General features: G+C 51.3%; 7 protein-coding genes and 2 non-coding genes across 9 annotated transcripts; 5 read left to right on the top strand and 4 right to left on the bottom strand.

Moving 5' to 3' along the window:
• The first annotated feature begins 216 nt into the window (after window positions 1–216).
• Window positions 217–1355, top strand: B0T23DRAFT_120247 (uncharacterized protein). Its single transcript, XM_062832025.1, has one exon. It carries the CDS (start codon window positions 468–470, stop codon window positions 1104–1106), a length of 639 nt encoding a protein of 212 aa, XP_062694302.1. The 5' UTR covers window positions 217–467; the 3' UTR covers window positions 1107–1355.
• A 1723-nt stretch (window positions 1356–3078) lies between these two features.
• Window positions 3079–4276, top strand: B0T23DRAFT_394945 (uncharacterized protein; the record flags this gene model as incomplete). Its single annotated transcript, XM_062838157.1, has 3 exons — window positions 3079–3108; window positions 3188–3302; window positions 3366–4276. The coding sequence occupies 3 exons, from the start codon at window positions 3079–3081 to the stop codon at window positions 4274–4276; spliced, it is 1056 nt and encodes a 351-aa protein (XP_062694301.1).
• A 1404-nt stretch (window positions 4277–5680) lies between these two features.
• On the top strand, window positions 5681–7100 carry B0T23DRAFT_419518 (uncharacterized protein; the record flags this gene model as incomplete). The annotated part of the gene is made up of 4 exons (XM_062839705.1): window positions 5681–6224; window positions 6312–6538; window positions 6642–6781; window positions 6842–7100. The coding sequence occupies 4 exons, from the start codon at window positions 5681–5683 to the stop codon at window positions 7098–7100; spliced, it is 1170 nt and encodes a 389-aa protein (XP_062694300.1).
• A 1298-nt stretch (window positions 7101–8398) lies between these two features.
• On the bottom strand, window positions 8399–9276 carry B0T23DRAFT_120186 (uncharacterized protein). The gene is made up of 2 exons (XM_062832024.1): window positions 9025–9276; window positions 8399–8961 (listed from the first exon to the last, which is right to left on the bottom strand). The coding sequence occupies exon 2, from the start codon at window positions 8904–8906 to the stop codon at window positions 8445–8447; it is 462 nt and encodes a 153-aa protein (XP_062694299.1). The 5' UTR covers window positions 8907–8961; window positions 9025–9276; the 3' UTR covers window positions 8399–8444.
• Window positions 9277–11147: 1871 nt separating this feature from the next.
• B0T23DRAFT_t133 lies at window positions 11148–11218 on the bottom strand. The gene has a single exon. It is a non-coding gene; the product is annotated as a tRNA-Gly (tRNA).
• Window positions 11219–13678: 2460 nt separating this feature from the next.
• Window positions 13679–14962, top strand: B0T23DRAFT_120137 (uncharacterized protein). Its single transcript, XM_062832023.1, has one exon. The coding sequence runs from the start codon at window positions 13997–13999 to the stop codon at window positions 14939–14941; it is 945 nt and encodes a 314-aa protein (XP_062694298.1). The 5' UTR covers window positions 13679–13996; the 3' UTR covers window positions 14942–14962.
• A 2172-nt stretch (window positions 14963–17134) lies between these two features.
• Window positions 17135–17244, top strand: B0T23DRAFT_t146. Its single transcript has one exon. It is a non-coding gene; the product is annotated as a tRNA-Leu (tRNA).
• A 104-nt stretch (window positions 17245–17348) lies between these two features.
• B0T23DRAFT_120036 (bola protein) lies at window positions 17349–18346 on the bottom strand. Its single transcript, XM_062832022.1, has 2 exons — window positions 18284–18346; window positions 17349–18218 (listed from the first exon to the last, which is right to left on the bottom strand). The coding sequence occupies exon 2, from the start codon at window positions 18150–18152 to the stop codon at window positions 17664–17666; it is 489 nt and encodes a 162-aa protein (XP_062694297.1). The 5' UTR covers window positions 18153–18218; window positions 18284–18346; the 3' UTR covers window positions 17349–17663.
• A 1256-nt stretch (window positions 18347–19602) lies between these two features.
• On the bottom strand, window positions 19603–22575 carry B0T23DRAFT_120024 (peptidase S8/S53 domain-containing protein). The gene is made up of 2 exons (XM_062832021.1): window positions 22341–22575; window positions 19603–22278 (listed from the first exon to the last, which is right to left on the bottom strand). Exons 1-2 carry the CDS (start codon window positions 22458–22460, stop codon window positions 19768–19770), a joined length of 2631 nt encoding a protein of 876 aa, XP_062694296.1. The 5' UTR covers window positions 22461–22575; the 3' UTR covers window positions 19603–19767.
• Between the last annotated feature and the right edge of the window lie 694 nt (window positions 22576–23269).

The raw sequence follows: 23269 nt of genomic DNA, 5'->3' as shown, positions 1-23269 counted from the left end.
TATCGAAGAGAAGATTCGAGCCGATGAGAGGTCAGCAATGGAAAGAGAGAGAAAAGTGATGCTCAACGGTGGCGGTGACGGTGGCTACTACGAGGTTTCCCTTTCTGTCATGGAAATGCTGGGTAACCTGCCCCGGACGTCTATGGAGGGGTGGAGGGGATGCAGTGGTACTGCCATTTTGAAAGAGCCATGCTGAATCTGGATGGATAAATTGGAGAACACCGGTCAACACAGGTGACGACGCAGCCATTGAAGCATGGCATGGCGAGCATGGGATCGGAGAGAGGTCGAGCGAGTGGTGGTGGTTTGAGTGGGAGTGGTGCATCCATCGTGGGGCCAAGCATCCCTCCAGCCATCATGTATGGCAAGACCCATACCTCTAGCGGGACCCCATGTCCCCCATGTCAACCCTCCCCATCAGAGGCATTCAGGCGCATTGCCCCATCCCCATTGCAGCGCTGCCATGAATGGATGGAATGCGATGCGACTGCGACCGTTGGAGGCTTTCTTTGATACTCGACGGTCGATTCACGGTCGCGACAGCAAGGTCTGACTTTCGGCACCCTCTTCCCAACCGGGAAAACGATACAGTCATTTCGTCGACCATGTGTCTCAGCTTCCCGGCTTTCGGTCGCAGTTCGCAGCAGCAATATTCCTCGGCGGAACCGCGTATGCCGTCTGTCTTTGCGTTGTCGCCGTCATTCCGCTTCCCTCTTTCTCCTTCGTTTCTTTTTCTGTTTTTCTTTCTGCGGCCGGATATTTTTGTTTCGCTACTGGATTCGCTCGTTCTCTTCGGCCCGCGCAGAAACCGCGTTGCGACGATCCAAGACCGAGGTGGATACTGGAATTATTCGTGGTCGGTCCCGGATGACCTTTTTTTTTTTTTTTTTTTTTCGCTCTTTCTTTTTCTGACAAAAAAAAATACAACTGCTTGGGCGGTTGTCAAGTCATGTCGTTTCGTCAACATTGGAGGTTTGGGTTGCGACGACGGGAGGGGGGAGTTCCCGTCAGCCAAGGTCTCTCTGCCCGAGACAGTACTTCCATACTGTACCCTTTTTCTAAAGCGAGAGTTTGCTGGGCGACGGGGTCGCAGCCAGGCCTTTTGAGGTGACCAGGTGGTCAACCTGGATGTTATCGACATGACGGGATATGACGGGCCCATTATTTGTCCATGTCCTCCCCCCATTTCTTTAAGTTCTGGTCGAACCAAAGCTGAGGTGGAAAAGTACTCCGAAGTTGCAGTCAACTTTCGATACCTGATACTGACTTTCATCGGCTGAGCAACCCTCAAAGCTGGACTGGACGACCCTCTCACAACACACGCAAGTCACGCGTCTATCATTCTTGGCCATCTAATACATGGATCGACCCCGGCCCGTCGTCCATTTTCTGCCTTCGGCTAGCTCCCGTCAATACATGCCTGTTGCTGCTAGTGTTGCTGCTGCTTGTCGGGTGTGTATTTCAATCTTTCCTTTTCGCGGCAAACTGCCTGACTTGAGCGAATCCACACCAACAGCAAGACACACACACACACACACACACACACACACACACACACACACACACACACATGATTATTACCTACATACTTGGCTACATCCATCGATGCCACTGCGATCAAAAGGAAAGGCCTAAGGAGAGTGGCTAGTGGGCCGGCAGCACCCTTCCACCACACGTGCAGTCACTTGATCTGCCTGCTTGCAGCTGCAACCGCAATTTTACGAGACACCCTTGTTTACCTTGCAACTCTCCCTCTTTGCGCTCTGCGTTGCGTAACTGGACGACACCAGTGGAAACCAAGACCTGAACAGACAGTTGCGCCAGTCGAGATTTCACCTTGTATCCGCTTATCTAACGGTACTCGCTGCATGAGATTATCTCAAACCAAGGTGCGAGGGTTCAGTACGCGATCTCTCAGAAAAAAAAACAAAAGTCGAATTTGTTACAGAACCGTTGACCTTGACAGGCCACCCCTGCAACACACGCCGGCTGGACAAGGAGTGGAAAGCTGGACGGCGAGACCAGCCAGGTGAACAAATCCAGGGTGTTGTTGTTGTTATTGTTGTCATTCTTGTCGCTGTCGCCGACTTGACCTCAGTCCCCAAGTCCCATCGATCCATCCCGTCCACTGCGCCTGGACAACCGGACCGGGATCATTTCGACAGTGGAGCACTCACTAACACCAACATTTGGAAACCGGGACGCCCACCACCCCCGGTGCGACAGTGCAATAGTGGAACATTGACCGAAACAGCAACATCGTCTGCCACTCATCCCCGGCCAACAATAATTACTCGCCCGCCGTCGCCTCCTCGACGGTAGCTAGATCGAAACTCCGCAGGCCAACGAACGGGAAGACGCGCGCTTCCCACTGTACTGCTCGCGTCTCTTTGCCGCCTGCCCTGCTCGATTCCAGGCTACCGTCCTCCACTCATCTCCCGGTCTGGCGAGAGTGTCTTGGACTTGGGGATCCGTTCGCTCGCTTCACCCACCCCCTGGCTTTCGTGACCCCACGGTCATGAACATGATGGATTAACGCCTTCTGGCACTACTAACTGCAATCCGCACCTCATACATATCTCGACTCTGACTATCGTCGACCTTCGTTTCATATCTTGCCTAGTACATTGACCCCTGCCGTCCCCATTCCCGTCCGTCCTTATCCTGGATTCCCTGCAGGCGGCGCGCGCGCAGTTGAGTGGGAGCAAGCAGGTTGTTGTTGCAACAGGGCAAGCACCACTACCTACCTACATACCCACAAGCCTGCCTCCACTATCAAGCAGGAAGCAGCAGTCGGGTATAACATCAAGCACCACCAGCTCCAAGCAACTTCTCAGCTTGACTGCCGCAAGCACCAATTCTCCCTATTCGTATATGAATGAGGCCGCTTCGCCACTGCGACTCTGCCCCGTCTTCTGCGATCACGAGCGTCACCCCCGGCCTATTGCCCGCCCGACGAATAACAAGTCATACTTGGCCCTTGACAAATGACTAGATATCATTCGGCCATTTCTCTTTTTGACCTTCGTTTTTTCCTCCCTCCCGTCGACGGCAGACTCCAGGGACCAAACCTCCAAGATGGAGTCGTCGTTTGATGAGGAAGAAAAGGTATGAACACTTCCATTTTCAAGTTGGCTCCTATTCCCCCGCCCCCGCCTCTCGCTTACCCATGTCTCTTCTCGCGCAGCGCTTCCTCTTAGGGGAAATCATCAAAGTTAGCGTCAATGTGGACGACATGATAGAGTTTATCAAGCAGCATAACATCCATCAACCAGACTGGCACTCGATTCAGATTCCTCGAGGTGAGTTAAGGATTCTTTTATGGCCCAAGATATGCACTGCAGCCTCTAACTTGGAATATGCAGGGAGGACCGTGAATCAATGCATTCAGGCTTATAACTCCATGGTGAGCAGGCCGTCCTTTCAAAAACCGATCTTGTCACCGCGGAAACGGAACTCGGTCGATGACTCGGAGGATCATTATGCAAAGAGGCGGGCAGTTGGCCCTGCCGAGGAAAGACCGCTCTTTTCGCCCATGCGACCATATGGCCATCAACCATTTCCCGCCCCAATAGTCCAGCCTGTGAACATCCAGCCACGGCCCAACGGTCTCCCCTCGCCAGGGGTCCCTGCCTCGACCTCAACGTTGAGCGCGGCACCCACCGGTCGCAAACGGGGTCGTCCCAAGAAAGATGAGAGTCGAGCCCGTCAAAACATGCCACAACCCAATCAGCCGATTGCGCCGGCACCTATTGCTCCGTCGCCGAGGACTGTTGTTGCTACGTCTCAGCCACTCAGTCCCCTCAGCGCTGGTTATCATGGTTACAACTCATCGTACCGGTACTCACCGGTCGCGAGTCCCTACGATCCGGTGGCGGCAAGCAAGAGTGGGCAGCATTCGTTGCTCCATCCCGAGAGTGTACCCCGAACTCTCCATATGACGTCCTCCTCATCGGAGATGGGTCACCGGCTGGTAGGTGATCACAGTTCGAGCTGGCCGGGTACTGTACCAGGTAGGGAGCACCAACAGCAGCAACAACAGCAGCAGCAGCAGCAACCGCAGCAGCAACCGCAAACTCCCACGTCTCTTCCCACGCCAATGGAGCCTCCCGTATCATCGCATCACTCCACGTACCCTACTAATCGAAGCCCTCGTTTATTGTCATCGGGATTCGGGGGAGGGGGCGCATCACAACAAGGTCAAATTACCTCTAGAGACACGGCACTCACGGCGTCCGAGCAGGGAAGATCGTCTGTTCAAGCGACATCGGTCTGACACCTATTTGTGATTTCAGTACGGTCTCTCCTTTTCCATACATTCCTCTTTTTGTTTTCCGTCTCTACAGGATTCTATGGACTTTTTTTATGTCATCCCATGGAACTAAAGAACGGGTTGGACAAGGCAGCCCATCTTCTCAGAAGGGAAAGAAGGAGTGCGTCATCTAGTACTTGGAGTTTTGTTAGTTGGGTGCGCGGCCATCTCCACTTTCAGCATCTGCTCGGGGGTTCTTTCATCGACATCATCGCATCAATGTTTTGCAGGCTGTTCTTCTTTGGTTTTCCTTTTGCCCTTTCCTTGTCCCTAACCTTGATTTCTATCACTCTGTTCGGCGTTCTGGGCATGGAATGGGAATTTAATATGCATGCATGTTTTTTTGGCAAATGTCTTTATGCTCTGCGACTTCATCATGATACCCACGCACACATACAGGCTATGGTCATGTTCTTAAGAAGAGGGGAGGCTGTACAGCTCGTCGAGTCGATGAGGCATAATGGAGCGCCTCAAAGATGGTTGAGCGAACAACGGAACATACGGCGATCCGTAGCGCAATGTAATTTATTCGGTCTGAAGGCTTTGTTGGACTCTATGATATGCTCTTGGCTTGGTGACCTTTTTTTGTTTTTTTGTTTTTTTTCCCTCTTGGGGCAGTTCATCAGCCCACTGCATGCAGCCCGGACGTGGAAGGTGTTTGCATGACTGACCATCGTACCTTCCACGCCGGCAATCGAACTTCCCACCTTGCATACAGTACCTTCTTATACGGAAGAATCCGGTGATCAAAATCACAGGGGCGGTGGGTTATAATCGAAGGCCCATCGCAACCATCATCTCAACAATTGCAGCACCCCAAAGATAAAGCAAGAACCATAAGGGTTTCTATCACGGGCGGCAGTTGCATCCCATGTCTGAGCTGATCGGTACAGGTCTTGCTTAGGTAGTTTTGCGAGCCAAGAGGGAACGCACCTTCCTTTCGACACTGGTGTCTGCTACATTTTCATCACCGGGGGAAGGCGCTCACAATCTTGACAAATGAACGAGGACTGATTACGCTTCGCGAAGGAGCAGCGCTTTCCTCAGGATGACCTTCCCACGTAAGAGGAAGCACCAGAAAGTCGAATGAAGGAACCAATTGCATCTTGTGTCATTGCCTTCCAAGTCCTCCAGTGTCCATTACTCCACAACCAGTGCCGGAGATTTCCCCGTCAACTTCAAGTTCAGAGTCATTCCGTCGTCTCTCCTCCCGCCATTCCACACATCCTGACACACTCAGATCATTGACCTTCTTGTTCTCCCAGATCCTTGGTCTCCTTGGTTTCTTGCTCCTTGCAGCTTGCATCATCTACATCTCCCACCACAACATCGGTTGATTCAGCAAACACGCTATCAAGACGCCTCAAGATGCTCGCCATCGTGCCACTGGTTCCCGGCATGCTCATGCTGCTTGCTGATGCTCCAGGCGCTGTCGCCCAAGCCCAAAACATCGCCCAGCAGCCGACCGTGTACAAGACGGTCACCGTTCCGGTCGACTTGGCCAATTCTCCCAATGCCCAGGTTGCCGTGACCACCGTCGCCCTTTCAACTGTCACTGTCTTCGGCAGCGAGCCCAACTCTGCGCTTGCAACGATCGTGATCTCACCCGATGCTGAGCAAAGCAGCACCGCAGCAATCTCCAGCAGCGAATCTATCAACGGAGCGGCTACCAGCAGTGGCCTCACTACTTCGGCTCCTTCTGCATTTCCCTCTCTTACCGCGAACGGAACTTCCTTCGGAAACTTCACCAACACCACATGGCCGCTAGACAATTCCACCTCTGCCACCTTGATCGACCCTACCGGCACAGATGTGGGTGCCCAGGAAAGCAACACTGCTCATGACGGCAAGCCTGTGGACACTGCTGGAAATGCCAAAAGCGCTGCAGTCTCCGAGACTCATGGTCTTGTTGGTGGGTATGTGCTTAGCCAGGTCTTCACTGCACTCTTTCTTCTTAAAGCTACTTTCGTTCCATTATGTGGCTAACAACCGTCGACAGGGTTGTCAGAGGCATTGTTGTTGCTTTCCTCGTTGCTTTGGCCCTTTGATCCCATTCTAAAGCAACTACGGATACAGGAGAACAAACCCTGCCTCCCCTGCTTTCCGGACAGCAAGAGCATCCTCATGACACATGAGGAAGAAGACTGTGGAGGAGCTCGTACGCGACAAGTTATGTTTAAGTTGATGACCCATGATCCTTTCGAGGATCTGGTTCTCGAATATTCGGTAGATTAGCAGCACCATCTGCACGAAGAGTCGAGAAAATCTTCATAGGGCCCATATCTTTTATGTGACCAATACATTACTTCCTACGCTATTCAATGTGCAGTGTCGCGCAAAGCCACGAAAGGATGGGAATAACGCATATTATGGTGATCTACCGCTGACAGCAGCTGTGGACCTACAAGGCGTCCGGGCACGGAGAAATCTCTCACATGACGATAGGATCAACCCCAAGCCATATTTACGGTAAGTTATTTCTCTTCATCCTCTGTTATTTTTTTTTTCGGTTTTTGGTTATAAAATAAGATGCCCGATGAATGCTTTCTCAGGTACTCAGTATCGAGCCAGTTGCCCAACCACATGGCCACTTCACTCGCAACAGCCATGGATAGTAGGAGTCTCATGGACTCGTGTAGACGTTTTCACTTCCGGCAATGCGGTCGAGGTCAAAGCCTCCACCCCCAACAAGCTTTGTCACAACCGAACGAAATTCCCATGGTCGTTGGTCGATGCTCTCGAGTTCGGTCCGGGCCGCACCCATGATTTCTCCGTCCTGGACATTTAACCATGACTTGTTCGACAATGAACTGCGTTATGCAGAACAAAGCTACGAGTTCTAATCAACACCTCAATAGTACAGTTTCGCAATCACCTTCTTGGTGTCCAGACCATCCAAGCCTCTTTTCTAAAGGATGGATCTTCGCTGATTCCGATATCTTTTCGGTTTATTCCGTGCTTTATTGCCTAATGGGAAAGGGAAAAAAAAGCCTAATCAGTGCACGCATACTCCAGGGCCGAGATTCGATATGTAGGTCTCTCCACTTCGTTACGTTTCTACTGCCCTACAGCTGAACGAAAATCAATCAGCTCATACCACACCAGGACATTTCGTTCGTGAGAAGAACGGGGCCCTTCGTTAACAAAGGTACGTATATTTGGCTGTCCGAGAAAGACCGGTCATTGGCTTGAGTTCCGCCGTTAAACATTATGATCTAGTGATGCGCTCGGTGTTATCATCTGATTCTCCGCATTTCAATCCATTGAATATATTAGTCAAGATGATCTTCCGGTCCATCAATGGCAATGTTACCCGACGAAAAGGTATCAAGGAGTCGTGCACTGAACGCCGCAGGAGGAAATAACAGGCGAGCTCTCCATCATCCTCCTGTTCCTGAAGCGAGCTTTTCGATAACCTCAGAGACAACAGTGTCAGCCACTAACATCACCAAGCCAGCCGCGTTCTGACTGGGCGAGACGAGGGCCAAGAGCCGCGTGCATATTGCCCCGGGAATTGGGCACATGTGCCAGTTTTGCTGCTCTTGGACCGGGTGGCATAAAAAGTCACGACCGCTTATGGATTGGTGATGCGAGTCAAGCGGCAAACCGAAAAGCTTCATCATCCTAGCCAGTGGGATGTCTGTATTGTTTCCTGATTCTTGAGGGAAGTACAAAGCCGAGAAGCAACGTCATGATGAAACCCACGGCGACAGCCCAGCAGGCAACCCTCCGACAGAATATGGGGAAGCTGAATATCGAGCAGAGGTTATAATACATAGCGGGGGACGTAACGCCGAGCACGAGAAGGGACAGAGTCGCGTAGCAGTGTCACTGAAGATTGGTCTGGGACTGGGAGGTTTATTCGATGAGGATAACAGTGCCCTTCTCATGTATGTATGTGTGTGTGAGACTGAAGCTTTCGAAATTTTGACCTGCTGGTCGGGTATTATACTCTTCTTCTATCCAGTAAAAGAAAACAGTTTACCTTCCTTTCCCATCAAGACCAGACTCCTAATACTCCCTCCCCTGAACTCCTTTTGACAAAAATTAAGCAAAAAAAAAAAAAAAAAAAAAGTCAAATCGTGAAATCATCCATCCTCCTTCTCCTTCTCTCTTACCCATCATCAACCAATCAATGCCCGCCTTGACTCCCCGACGAGTTCCTCCTGCTCTCAATACCACTCCCATTCCCATCACTTCCGTGAGGATAAGGATGATTCAAATGCAAAACATCCAACCCCGCCAGAACCGCACTCCTCAACCCCGACAGCAATGGACTCGATGGCCTAGTCTCCGAAGTAGGCGACGAAGCAGCCGAAGAAATAGCTGTTGTCGTCCCCAATCTTCGTGTTGTTGTTCCGGTTTTCTGAAGAAGAAGAGTGTGGTGGTCGTCCTCGTGGTGTTGGTGGTGGTACAGATCAAAGTAAGAGGGATGATGCCAGTGGTGCGGTTGTTGCTGTTGTTGTCGTTGTTGTTGCTGTTGTTGTCGGGGAGGATGGGTAGGGGGGGAAATCTCGGGTGTATGATGGTTCTGAGTCCGCTTGCGACGCTCGAGGTCGGACATCATCATGTGGTAGTAGACTTGGTCTTCCATTGAAGGTACTGTTTGGTGTTTTGGTATTGTAGTCGGTTGGGAAGGTGGGAAGAAACTGAGATGGGTGTTAGTGGTTGATCATGATGGGTTGGACGGGAGGTTTGAGCTTTACACATACCTTCCTTGAATTGTCTTTTGCTCGGGATCGATTTTGATACCCGTTTGTTCTTTCAACGGCCTTGATGAATGATGCGTGAGGTTGATGCAAATAGAGGTAGATACCGTTTGTCTTGGCAACCGAGTGGAAGCTCTGTTAGGTAGTTATTCTTAACTGTAGCGTCGGTTTTTGCGTGTGTGTTGATTGTGATGGTGTCTATTGGCACAAATGGCCGGTGTAGTTATGTCACTGTATGGATGATGGACAGAAGAGGTAGTTTTCCCATTGCAAACGAAGGGGAATTATCTTCTCAAATACATCTGCCCTCTCATGTGTAAACATTGTCAATTCAAGTCGTGGCCACCGCCGGCGGGCGGCTACGGCCATCGTTCGGTTTAGCCCACACTCACAGGGTCGTTACAGGGAGGAAGCAAACCATCCGAAGAAAGCGTAGCAGTCAGATCGTCAGAAACACAAGATCCGAATGCTTCAAACGGTTCTTTTGGAAGACATCAGCAGTTTTTGGTCCATTTGTTGGATGAGCATTCTTTGGCCATGATATGACGGGCAATAACGGTTGGCTGGACCCTCAAGTTTCCGACTGAGCCCGATGGTCGATGGACCATGAGTAGGTTCGCCAAGAGGTAGCAATCACACTATCATATGGTCCCCCTATGGCACGACCCGGGCACTGCTGGGCAAGGAAAACGCACCACCGACTGGCGATTGCCGGCACACCACCACTGTCCGTGTGTCGGTCATCCGCGCTTCCCTTTTCTTCTAGACGGGTTGGAATTGGAATCGAGATCCAAGTGGATTGAGACTGCGGACAGACAACGATGAATGCTTCACAGAAGCTTTTTGACGGCGGTCGCGGAGATGAACTTGTTTCTCACGGAGCGTCGGGAAACATGACCATTGCGATGCCGGACTCGAAGAGAGTAGTCGCAAGGATGTCTATGAGAGAAAAGGTCACGATGGTAAGTCGAGATTACACAAGGGGAACCTAAGTGATAGTAGTTGTTGTTATTTTTAACGTCGACTTCCTCCTCAGTCTCTGGGAAAAGGGAAAGAAGCAAAGAGGAGGCAACCGTTGATGAGTTGAACCACGGTGAGAAGGAAAAGTCCGTGCGCAAATCAGAGGTCAGTGCGTATCATGATATTTATCGATAAGGCGACAGGGGGTGCAGATCGTCATCTCCACTCATTTTTCGAGAGGGTTGCCAAGAAACACCAAGACTTGGGGATGGCTTCTCAGACAAACCGAGGGTTATTCGCGAGATGGATAAGAGTTGCGATCAATCATTCGTCATACTATTAGTGTAATCTACACAGGGCTAATATACAAATCTTGTTTTGCACTGACGTCGAAGTAGTGCCGAGCTAATTTCAACTCAAGCATGCCTGTAATGTACATAGTGTATTCATCAACACATAGGTGGGCATTGGCCAATGAATGTCATCGTTGACCTCGGGGCTACTTTTCGCTAACTTGTCACTATCAGCACAATCCATGATAAAGCCGAAACAGGATCTTATCTGTTAGTGAGATGTGAGCTTCCAGGTACCTATGCGATATTGCTCATGGGCGAAACTGCATTGGTCTTCGCAACGGGGAAGCTCATGACATAACGTTCAATGGCACAATTAAAAAGGTAATCTGATAGATAGACTTATGTGTTTGGAAGAAGGCAACAATCAGGTGCTTGAATGAAAGGCGAAGGAACGCGATGACGATGAGATAGACAGCCACTTTTCGGAAGACTTCCGTGATGTTGACAATATGGCGAGAACAATAACTGAAGCCATCAAGATCAGTTCAACTCGTTGATCCAGGCTATCACGGACACGGGGGAAAATGAACCACAGGAACACTGAAAGTGATGTAGACATTGACATGCTAACTTGCTCAAGATTTGAAAACAGTGTTTCCATGCATCAACTTAATGTTCAACGAAAGAAAAGAAAACCAAACAATGCGAATATTTCCCAAGTTCTATCTCTACCACGGGCATGGGAAGAACAACACAAAACATTGAACTGATTGTCCAAACAAAAGTGCTATGCTGGAATATTAACAGCCTTTTATTTTATCTCACTGTCACGATATCCAAAAAAGAAACCAAAAAAAAGAGAAAAAGATATGCGCCAGCCGCGAATCGAACGCGGGGCCCATCGATGGCAACGATGGATTTTACCACTAAACCACTGGCGCTTGTGATTGATGTTTTTTTTGAAACATATGTTGGATTTATAGCAGCGATGAACTGTATGTCAGCGCTACACGTTGTGTATTGCAAGTGAGCCGCCGTGCAGCTCGCCCATTTCATCCCACTTCCGACAACTTTCTCCAGACAACAACGTCGCATCATTGTGTCCCGTCTATCCAACCCATCATCGTATCCAGAACCTTACTTCGTACCGACAAATGCTCTGCGCCAGACATAGCGGAGCTGACCTTCCTACTACTGACAAACAGTCCCCACAACTACGTGTAGCTGGCGGTTGGACATGCAACGCTGCGCCACATCACAGGCATGGCAGAAAACATGAAGACATATCGATCTAGGACATCGCAAACCCTATCCCGTGATGTCTGGACCGTGACCTTGACGGCTCGCGCCGGTCCGTTGCAAGTCACTTCAATATACACGACTTCGGCCGGCACCCTCAATGCCGGAACGAATTGCATCCGGCAGCACCGTCGCGATAGTTTCTGCGAGTTCTCGCCCCCTTCCCCCCCGGACGCCTCCTTTTCCACGTCTGCCAGGATGAATATATCTCCCAGATACACTACGCTAGACTAGGCCATGGCCACGCTACCGTTGAGCTGAGTCTTGGCCGTGTAAGATAATTGGTGAACGTGATGGCGTCTTGTTGTTGCTGTTGTCGTTGTGTCCAAGTCGGTGGAGAATCTTCAGAAGCTCAGTGTTCTTGGCTTGTTCCTAGCCTTTGAGTGAAGATGGTCGGGGTTCACGGAGCAATACTACCGCCCACCTGTCTCCGCCACACGTGGAGTGTACAGCAAATGTCCCTGCAAGTGCAAGCCTCCCTGCCTCCCTGAGTGCAACCTTTTCCGCGGCCTGGGAACCCGGATTTTCTGTAAGTGAGGTGTCAGTACACCAAGTGCAAGAACTCCACCAAGTGCAGATCCTTTGAGCGGCCCCCCCCATATATCAAGTTTACCCCTTAATTAATATTGTTCGTTAGCGTGGTACATGCTGAAGGCTCTTTGACCACCTTCAGGTTGGCTATTTCCAGAGTCCTAGCGTAACAGCGTGTATACATGGCATAATATTATGGTGCATCTGTGCGAGAATCACTCGTTCACTGGTCTTGGTTATCCTCTCCCTTGTCAAAAGAAAGTCCAAGTCAAGTCTCACTCCAAAACAAACGCTTTTTTAAGGATTGGACTGGTGCCTGAATTGTTAGTGTACTTTCAGGGATCTTTACTTTGCTTAGCTTGAAGAAGATCAACAGCCTTGAAACCGACATCACTTCAGCTCTACAAGTCTGTTTATGAGATTGCTCTTAGAGACGGCAATAAACCTTGTGTCCATATTGCCGTTGAGCCACTTCGCCCTTTCATCTTACGAACAAAGATACTAACACCTGTGATGCCTTCATAAGAGGAATGAACAAGAGACGATCTGCGACCCTGGTCAAAACTAAACGATTGGGCAATTTGGGAAGCCTGCCATCATCTGGAGTTCTCCACAGACGCCTTGTCGCTTGCACATTGCGGAGAAATGAGAGAATGCAACGGTCCTTATTGAACGATCTAGCAGGCGTCCCCTTGCCACTATTTATCCTGGTGATATCAAAATAGTTGGAGCAATTCTACGGCACTCACAAGCGAAAGAGGCTTTCAAAAAGTCGGTAGAGTCGGGGCAACAGGTGCACGGCGGTGACGACGGTGAGTTGAGGCTAGAATGGCGCAATGGGAAGTGATCGACGCCGCGGAGTCGGGAATCTGGATGGAACCCCTGAGCGGACGACGTCGATCAATGGAACCTACCAAAATGCCGTTGTTGGTTTCTTCAGGAAAAACAACCCCTGAACGGCACGTCCCTAACTAAGATCCATTGTGGCATCTGCAACCCAATGTCTCAATTCCACTGCTTCATCTTGCATTCGCAGTCCCTGATCTGCACAATAAGGTATTGTCTCAGTGTTGAAGAAAACGTGCTGGGAATGGAATCATGTCGATTGCACCAACGCTAGATCGAAGTTTACCGCGCTGGTGAACATTACTAACTGGAATATCAAAACACCACCGCCATGGATTTTCCCCTCTTATTGATCCTGTCAGGCCCGTCGTCACGAGTACACGCAAAGGCCTCATCAGTCTTATCATGGATGAGCCTGCCAAGTCCTTAGTGCATTCACATGGCACCTTTGAATGAAGCTGTGATGGAGTCTCTCCTAGCCTCGCCTAGTCCCCGTGCCAGCTTTAAGACGCTACAGCTGAATTTTTTGCGGAGACTCTCAGTCGTTGACAGGCCTTGACACCAGGCTCATTGAGATCTGCGGCACCAGCTGGGTGGTTCAAAGCTTCGAAATCCTTGTTCCCAAGTGTCGTGGCCGTGGAGAAAGCGTTCACCGTTTACGCCCCTCCACCAAATTCACCGTAGCTGCCACCGACGGCTTGTCCAACTTCACCAATCCAGCGAGATTGGCCGAAGGGGAGAGAAAGGAGACACCGCCTATCGCTATGACGCTAAGGTTGATGGCGAACAACTCGCACAGACAATATCGCCGACATGGGGGTGAGATGAGGAGGTCAGAATCGACGACAAACTTGTATATAACTCGAGCTCATCTTCCTCCATCAACCGGTTTCTTCTCTCTCATCATCACACACTCACAACACTCCTTCACTACTACAACTAATACCTAATACACACCAGTCATTCTTTAATACCAACATCCAACTACTCTTACATTCTTTAGATCCATTCTTTTCAATCACCAACCACCAACAACCGCAAACATGAAGTTCTTCAGCGCTGCTCTCTCCGCCGCCACCATTGGCTCCGCTCTTGCCTCTCCCATCCTCGGCTCTGCCTGCGGTGGTCAGGGCGCTGCCCCCTCCGGCATCAACGGCCTTCCCTCCGGTGCCGCTCTCCCCTCCGGTGCTGCTCTCCCCTCCGGCGCCGCTCTTCCCTCCGGCGCCGCTGTCCCCTCCGGACTTGCCTCCCCCATCAACGGCGATAACTTGGTCCCCGCCCCCGTCCAGACCTTGACCTCCGCCACCACCCTCTACCAGACCTGGGCCACCACTGTCTCCGACTCCAAGACCCAGTACCTCACCTCCGGCTTGGCCGTCCCCACCGGTGTTCCCTCCGTCCCTTCCACTGGCGGCGCTGATGCCGGTGCCATCAACGGCAAGGCCCCTGTCGTCATCGTCAAGGAGGTCACCACCATCGTCCTCAACATCGACGTCCTCGTCAAGGCCGACATCGCCCACATCCTTGAGCTCCTCGAGGTCAAGGCTGGCGTCGACGCCCAGCTCCTCCTCGAGGCCCTCGTCAGCCTCCAGGGCCACCTCCACACCGTCGTCACCGGTGTCGTTCCCCAGATCACCGCCCTCATCCGCCCCGAGGTCGGCCTCGTCGCTGGTGAGCTCCAGATCGTCCTTGACCTCATTGCCGATGTCGAGATCCTCCTCAGCCAGGTCGAGAACTGCCTCAAGCACCTCGTCGCCACCGTCAGCCACGACGTCCTCAAGGTCATCGGTGCTGAGCTCAACCTCGTCTCTGGCCTCCTCCTCCCCATTGCTACTCCCATTGTCAACTTTGCCCTCCGCGCTGTTGTCGGCCTCCAGATTGAGGCTCCTCAGCTCGTTGCCCAGATCCAGGCCCGCGCTCACGCCGTCAACCTCCTCGCTGGTGGCCTTGTCGGCTTCCTTAGCGCCACCCTCAAGATCGTCCTCTAAATTCTTTAACCTGCCCGGTTTTAGATTCAAGAGTGCGATGCTCAGATGATAGGCGGATGAGTAGTACGAGTAGAAGTGGAGGAATGAGAAGGAGAAGGATGAGTGGGAAGAGTAGGAGTAGGAGTAGGAAAAGGAGTGGAGAGGAGTGGAGTGTCGGGGGAGTCAGACAAAACATAGAAAAGCAGTGGACAAAAAAAGAGGAGGAAGAGGAAGAGGATAAGAGTGGGGAGTGAGAGAAGGGGAAGAGGAGTCGAGGGGAATAGAGTCGCATAGAGGTAGCCAAGGGTATAGATCGGGAGGAGTTCTTGCATATAAATCATTGGGGGGTCCTTTGCTCTGAACGTAGAGAGTAGTCAATAATTGTCTTTAATAGAGGTAGCTAGCTGAACAAAAGAACTTGGTTGTTTGAAAAAATATCCCTCCTCTTTCGACTTGTGACTTGCTGCAATGATCTTTTGGCTGGCGAATTGGCTTACTGGTAAAACTATTAGCATAAGAATTCAAATTTCTAAATCTACTCCTCATTACAGATCCATCTCATCCGATAGGACACTACGGAGCCGACTTCTGATCCTGACCCTGACCCATACGCACCTTCCAGATTAACAGGCACGTTCAGAACAAGCGTTAGTCGTCCAAAGAGTGTACTGTGTACCCAAGTTCAATACATGGAACCTTCCTCACTTGGGGTGGGTGGGTGTTGCGGCTTCCTCGGTCGACTCCCCGCCTTTTCGTAACTGGACCTCGCAGTACCTCCAAGGCAGCATCGTTAGCAAAAGAGAGGTGCTGATTTCGTCTGGAAGATTTCCTCCAGTTGGATCCGGATCCTCCCCCTCTTGCCCTCATGGGACGAATAAAGCAGGTTTCATCCGGCAGGTAGGTATCGATAGTCATCATGGTGCCGACCGTTAATGCGTCCGCTGTGTTCTGTAGCATAGTTCGTCTCGTATTTCCGTTTGTTTGGCGATTACCTTGAACCAACTATCAACTCACCCATTCGACTCTTGGTCGAGCAAGTTGATTACCTTGGCCGACATTTTGGTCGACCTGCACGTGGATCACTCCTGTATGTTCTATGGATCAAAGGTTCTCCTACCCTTTTCTTGTCCTTCCTTCTTGCTCCGTCAACCAACATAAGTTCATTACCATTCTTCTAAGCCTTAAGGTTTTGTCTTCGCTCCCACCGTTCAATTCGACACGAAATATAATTAACAGGTCATTCGGCATTGGACTGTACGTGATTGATTGATGAAGACCCCAAAGCAATTGGAAACCTGCCGAGAATGTTAGTTGAGAGGGAGATGGAAGAATCGGTCTTGGGAGACTTTGATATGGTCAAGCTCCGGGTGAAGTCTGATGAGGAGGACGAGACTAGTTCGAATGTATATCTAGAGGTGGTACAGAGTTGTCCGGCGGATTGATACCATGGGCCTTTTTTGCGGTAGTTCCGAGGATGGGACTGAGGCATAGGAGAATCGAGATACGAATGACACCCCACAGGTACAGAAATTACCAGTGCAGGCGGAAGATACAATCTTATACTGGGTTGTCTGTTAGCTGGATACTCCTGGTGTTTTGGACGAAACCTAGCGGTATCCCAACTATCCCAAACTTTATAAGGATGCATTAAACTAAATTTCTTTAGCACTCATAGAAAACGCTTGAGTACTGATTGGAAATGCATCAAAGGATTTAACATAACATATTCAGCATCGGAACAAGCATACCTAGGTAGTCAAGATTGATCCGGCTTCAGTCATGGACGAAACGCGTATCGAGATATTATGACGCCTAGGGAAGTTAACCCAAGATCCTGAACACACAAACAAACCAGTGTGGAAAAAGACGGTACATAAGGTCGTATGAATGAGTAGATAGACGAGGGTTCGATGTATACAGGTATCTTGATACTTTGAGGACGGTTTAGTGGTTTTGGTTCCTTGGAAGACTGGTATCTTGCAAAGAAACAGAACAGCATTAGACTGTGCACACCTGCTACGATTGTAAGGACATCTCTTCATCTTCTCTCGAACTGTATATAGATCGACATAATGCTCTTCGGTGAAGCCACGACGCATTGCATGGTTATTCATCGGGGACCTTCATGGGTTAATATCCGCCGCCGTAGTGAAAGCGTAGAATACCCGCAACGAGGTATGTCAACACCAGAATTGGGTAGTTTTTCCATCAATAGGCAAGATGGCCGAGCGGTCTAAGGCGCTACGTTAAGGTTAACCTTTAATCTGAGTTAAATCTCATATCCGTAGTCCGAAAGGGCGTGGGTTCGAATCCCACTCTTGTCAAACCTTCATTTTTCCTTCGTCCATCATTTGAATGGCGTGGTCTATTCTTTTTCTTTTTCTTTTCTTTTCTGCTTTGGGTCTGGGGGTTGGGTATCTTGACTGACCGAGCGGGGTTGACCTAGACAGCCACTATTCAACAAGGGACCTGATCCCAGGTCGGTTCCGGCAGTGGACTGGGGTACCATGGACATCGATATGGAGAATGAGGAAACGTCGGATTTGTCATGAGGAATCGTGCACGATGATATGGGCATGGTGGCATTTTCGAGTTTCGCATCAGATGAGAGTTTGTCCTGGTGGTAAGGCACTGCGGCCATTCAAGAGCTTTGATGCGGTTGTTCCTTGGGTATCGAGTGGTGTACATGGCAGTGAAAAATACAAAATCATCTTTCTCTTACTTTCCTCCATGATTCTTTTCTTCAAGGCACGCTGGTCTTGATCTGGATGCCATGCCATTGCTTGACCAGGTCACCGAGAGCGGCGTTGACCAGACGTTGCTGCTTGAGCATGTTGAGGCCACGGAACTTCTCGGAGCAGATGTCGACGCCATACATGGAGCCGCAGCCTCCCGAGATGTCTCGCACGACGAGGTTGGTGGGCGCAAACTCGCGGACCAAGATGTCCCAAACCTGGGCCTCTCCCTCGTCCAGGTCTTCCGGCTTTTCCGGGACAGCGCTCGCAGGCTGTTCCGAAGCTGCGGTAGAGTATGTCCTCGAGGCAAGGCGAGCCGGAATCTGAATGGCGCGCTGTTGAAGAAGAGCAGAGGTAGAGTATGTGGCAGATGCAGAGAGGCGTATAGAAGCCAGCGAAGAGAGAGCCCTGCTTGGCGTCTGGAAAGAGGCGAGTCTTTGGGAAGCCTCGGAGCGGAGGCCAGCTCTGCTGGCACGAAGGCAGGCTCTGCAAATCATAGTGACGGGGACGTTGCGTAGATATGGTAGGCAATTCAACAGGGAGCAGTAGTTGGCGGCTCGAGTCTGTGACGGCAATAGTCAGTTTAAGTCTTCGCAGGCGACCCGGCGCGGTCGAGTGGAAGACGTACCTTGTGTAGTCACAAATGTTGTGTTTGACTGTTGGATCTGAATGGTTTGTTCAGAATGATGATGCGATGCTGAGATGGGATGACGGGAGTGTCAATCTGGAGCCACCACGGTAGTGTTCGTCTCGATCAATGAAGTTCATCCAACGACGGCAACCTGCGGAGAGCTTCTTGCTCCCGGCTCGGTCATCAATCTTAAGGCACCTTTGATTGGCTGAGACTTCTCCAAAAGCCGAGAGACAACCCACTGAGCCTGCCGTGTCGGCAATCTCCATATGCCGCCGGCAACTTCCAATCTGCAGGAACGCAAGGTGAGATATGGCTCACACCGTCCATACAACTTGAGCCGAGGGCCAGTCTATCCAGGTCCCAAAAACCCACCCTAAGCATTTAGTTCAGCATGTATCCCAAGACATCAGTAGTTAGCGGGTGAGACCGTGACTCGCCGATCCCGACGCCTGGGAGGATGATGGGTTGGTCCCTGCCGGGGTTTACTTGCGGGACATCATGTCATTGAGAGCCGTAAGAAGGTCATTCAATGTCAAAGGTCTTTTTAACCATTTTGTCTCGGACGAGATAGGCAGGGAAAAGGGATCATTCCCTTCAGGGGAAAACACGGGATGACAGGGCGCAGCAGTCAGACGGGATGCTATGCGGCGCCCGCTGTCCACTGTCAGCTCAGTGGGTCGTCCCGCTGCACCTAGGCGGCGCTGCACATTTTGCGGGGCGTCCCGCAATTGTTCGGCAGATCGGGATTATTTCATCCCATCCCCTTGGACATAGACATGGGTTCATTTTTTTGTTTGGAGGGATTATCGGGATGATGGCATCGGATGACAGGCGACAAACAGTCTGAAAGATAGATGTCTAGGTAGGGAGTGAAGAGACTGAGATGAGGTATATAAAGGTAAACGGAAGACTTAATAGTAAATTTTCAGGATATGTTGTACAGTCTGGTACTGGTTTATTTATTAGCTCGGGACCTTATGTCAACTTTCCTATACATTTTCATAGCTAATTAATGCATAATCTTACCTTGGATACGCTGTTTCTAATATTCAAAATGCTATATCAAATCCTACGAATGCCTTTTGACCTGTGCTTATGAGCTTTGATCCTAATCCGAATAAATCTCGTCGAGTGCACAATGTATATTGTACTACCAGGAGTGCCTAATTGATACGGGGTTTCCCCGTGAGCACCTCGTCTACGGAAGGAAGCGGCTCCCCATTCGGGGAAGCCTCGACCTTCGTCGTCAAGCATCAAGCTTACAAGGAAACACACAAGATAGTCAAGAGCCACAAAACAGCACACTATCGGAACTCTGCATCAGGCCAAAGCCCGCTTATTATTATAATATATATCCACTGTATATATAGATAATAATATACCGGAAGTTATATACTTTATTAAATCATCCACATTAAATGCATCTCATTATTTCGTATCCAATCCAGCATCTCGGGGTATCATATTCCTGCCTCCGATCAGGCAGTAAAAGCCCTCTTACTCTTAGCAGCATACTTAATCATGAAGGGCTCAGTAGTCTGAGTCTCCCAGTCCAGGGGCCACTTGCTGTTCCCGTAGATCTTGAGCGCCTTAAGCGTGATCTTGTAGGTGTCAGCAGGGGCGTAGGTGCCATCAGAGAGGGCACCATCCCAGTTCCACTCAAAAGTACCGCGGGGGTTCCAGCGAGCCGGGAAGGTGAGGACCTGGCCGATGGTCTTGCCCTTGGAGTTGACGACGTCGGCATGGACCTCGGCGGAGCCCATGCTGAGGGTAAGCACGATGGTCGGGTAGACAGTGTTGGCGTACAGGGTGTCGTTGGCCTTGCCGGCGGGAGGCAGGGTGAAGGTGGTGCCGGCAGCGACGGGCGCGTAGGTGGCGTCGCTGGATTGGCTGAGGTAGCTGTTCTGCTTGTCAAGGACGGTGACAGAGCGCATGCTGCCGACGACGCCCTGGTAGGGGAGCGAGTAGCCGGTGGAGTCGGTGCCGTTGAGGGTGATGTAGCCCGAGTAGACGGGCAGGCGCTTGGCATCGAGACCCAAGGGGGGAATGGCGAGGACGGTGACGGTCTTCTTCTGGCCAGGGTTCAGAGTGAGCTTGGCGGGGGTGAGGACGAGGGTAGCCTTAGCGTCGACCAGCTCGTTGGGGAAGGCAGCAGGGCCGATAGAGGTGTCGTTGGCGAAAGTATAGGCGGTAGCAGCGCTGGTATGTCCGAGCTGGTAAGTGACGGCCTTCTTGCCAGTGTTGGTAACTTCGAAGCTCTGGAGGGGCTTGAAGTGCTCAGTGTCGTTGAAGGAGATGCTGGAGACGCTGAGGAGGGCGTTGGCGTTGGCAGCGTCCCAGGCCTGGATCAGACCGGCACCCTGCTGGGCAACCGGGGCAAGCATGGGGTAGGTCTTGGTACCATCGTTGAAGAGGTTAGGGTGGGCAGTGGCGGAGAAAAGGTTCTCGAGGACCTTGGGGTCCTTGGTGCCACGCTTCTGCATGACGAGGGCCCAGGTGGCAGCAGCAAGAGGGCAGGCCATGGAGGTACCAGAAAGTACAGCATAGGAGCCAAGAGCACGGGGATAGGTGGAAAGGATCATACCGCCGGGAGAGGAGATCTGGGGCTTGACATCAACCTCATAGGTCGGGCCCCAGGATGTGTAGGTGCTGAGGAAACCAGGGGTAGCGGTGTTGGGGAAGTTGTTGAGGTTCTTAGGGGCGGTTTCAGGATCAGCCATGTTGACAGTGACCTGAGTGCCGGCCTGAAGGGCCTTGATCCAAGCAGCACCGGTCTCGGAAGTGACCATAGCAGCAGCCTTGACACCCGCAACAGTGCTGACGTCGACCTTGGTAGATCCAGAGGCGTTGTTGTAGTAAATTATATACTTGGCCCCCTTAGCAGCAGCGTTTTGAGCCTTCTGGACGAAGGTACAGGTACCACGGCGGATGAGAACGATGTACTTGGAGAGGTCAGGGGTGTCATCGGGGAAAGCCTCGCAGCCGTTGGCAGCATCGGCAGTGTTGAAATTGACGGACCAGACAGGAAGGCTGACATTGGCCCAGGCACTGGGGGAACCAGCGGTGAAGCCAAAGGTCGAAAGGGAGCTGTTGGCGACAGAGTAAGAGGCCTCGCTGAGAAGAGCAGGGGCAAGTATGTTGTCAACAGAGGCGACTGCGGTAACCTTCTTGCCGTTGGCAGCAGTAGAAGCGTAGAAGATACCCGTAGCACCATCGTTTCCGGCAGAGACAAGGCACGGAACACCCTTCTCGACGATCCTGCTGACGACAGCAGCCCAAGAGTCCTCGGGCCAACCAGAGGCACCACCGATGGAGGCGGTAATAATGTCACTGCCATCATCGTAGGCCTTGAGGTAAGCCTCGATGAGGATGTCGTTACCAACATCACCACTGCAGCCGAACACACGGTAAGCACCGAGGGTCACATCCGGGGCAGCACCAATGATGCCATAGGGGTTGTTGGTATTCGCTGATATCACCCCACAAACGTGTGAGCCGTGACCATTACATGTGTCCATAGGGTCGGAATCAGGGACGGGAGTGTTGGAGCCGTTGAAGTCATCCCCGACCAAGTCGGTACCGTATGAGACCAAACAGCCGGGGCCGAAGCAGCCGCCGAGGGCAGGGTGAAGATAGTCGATACCAGTGTCGATGACGGCGATCTTGATGCCCTTGCCAGTAATACCGGAATCCCTGAATTTGTTGACCTGGGTCATGAGATGGGGGGTGAAGGTGTCGTTGCCAGTGTCACGTTTGGCGACAACCTCCTGAACGGCGCGACCAGTGGAGTGAACCGCATACTCGGGAAGAGAGTAGCGCCTGACAGGGTACATGGCCTTGACGCCAGACATGGCAGCAACCTTGTTAGCAAGGTCATCGGCCTTGTTAAGGTCTTTGAACTGGAAGGAAGCACCCTTGAAGAGCTCATGGCGAATATCCTTGCGGATGGTGGCATCGCCCTTGATGGAGGCGAGGATGGAGGTAGGATCCTATCAAGCACATGTGATTAGCATAAGGCATCCCTTTCCCTTGAAAGTCTATCCAAACTTACATGGCTATCCTCGTACTCGACGATATAGGCACCGGGGACGACCGCGGGGGCCTTTTGGTGGGCAGCTTGGGCAAAAGACGCAGCCGCAAGGAGCGTCGTGGCCAAACCAAGACGAACCATGATGAATGATGGCTTTCTCACTTGTGGCAGAGAGAGAAAGTCAAAGAATGGGAGGGGAGACCACCGTCTGAGAGCGAAGCAGCTGCGAAGTAGACTGACGGCTGCGGGATCGTCTCGGCGCTACACTCGTAGGTCTTGAGCGGGCGGAGGATGAGGCGGCACCATGGTAGGTATATATGCATTTTGTCCATCGCGTAGTGAACGGCATGGTATCATCCGTCTAAATTGACGATGTTCGGGACCCGAATATCAGAGCCCACTTTAGACGAGGAGGGAAGAAGAGAAGCGACCGGGATGGTATGCGGGGGGCGCTACCAGAAGCGATGCCAGGTCAGGAAGGACGACAGAAGGTCGACCAGGGCATGGAGAGCAAATGGCGGCCTAGTTGAGGACCAAGGGCCTTATCTGGGCGCAATTGATGAAGCTTATTGGACCATCTGCATCGGCAACCACTGTGAAGGCGTGCTTATGGCACCTTTCTCGACGAGGCAGGTCGGTCTCTCCACGACGGTCGATACAACTCTAAAGTGGCCGACTGCGGTGGCCAAGAAGCCATCCGTAATTTTGATTTACCGGAGGGCGACTTTTGTTCCTTCTGTTCGTCTTCTTGCATGGGACGGCAGCGTAAAATGCTACTGCAGAGTAACGGTATGTACCACTGAGGCATGTCTTGGCTCTTTGGCTTGAGTTCGATGCTAGTTTATTTGTTAGCTTGGTACACTAAAATAGGCACTGTACCATACTCTGTACACTAGACGAAATCTATCCCGAATAGTCCCAAACCTCACAAGGACAAATCAAAAGGGCTG

Source organism: Neurospora hispaniola (genome assembly GCF_033458365.1).
Source record: "Neurospora hispaniola strain FGSC 10403 chromosome Unknown B0T23scaffold_3, whole genome shotgun sequence".
In the NCBI taxonomy this organism is placed as follows: Eukaryota; Fungi; Ascomycota; class Sordariomycetes; order Sordariales; family Sordariaceae; genus Neurospora; species Neurospora hispaniola.
The sequence above is the reverse complement of the archived record's forward strand: the minus strand, read 5'-3'. Positions and strand labels throughout refer to the sequence as shown.

Coding starts and splice junctions, on each gene's coding strand:
- B0T23DRAFT_120024 (XM_062832021.1), bottom strand. CDS start 22,460: ATGGTTCGTCTTGGTTTGGCCACGACGCTCCTTGCGGCTGCGTCTTTT. Junction 22,279..22,340: donor TCGAGTACGAGGATAGCCAT/GTAAGTTTGGAT, acceptor TGTGCTTGATAG/GATCCTACCTCCATCCTCGC.
- B0T23DRAFT_120137 (XM_062832023.1), top strand. CDS start 13,997: ATGAAGTTCTTCAGCGCTGCTCTCTCCGCCGCCACCATTGGCTCCGCT.
- B0T23DRAFT_120247 (XM_062832025.1), top strand. CDS start 468: ATGGATGGAATGCGATGCGACTGCGACCGTTGGAGGCTTTCTTTGATA.
- B0T23DRAFT_120036 (XM_062832022.1), bottom strand. CDS start 18,152: ATGATTTGCAGAGCCTGCCTTCGTGCCAGCAGAGCTGGCCTCCGCTCC.
- B0T23DRAFT_120186 (XM_062832024.1), bottom strand. CDS start 8,906: ATGGAAGACCAAGTCTACTACCACATGATGATGTCCGACCTCGAGCGT.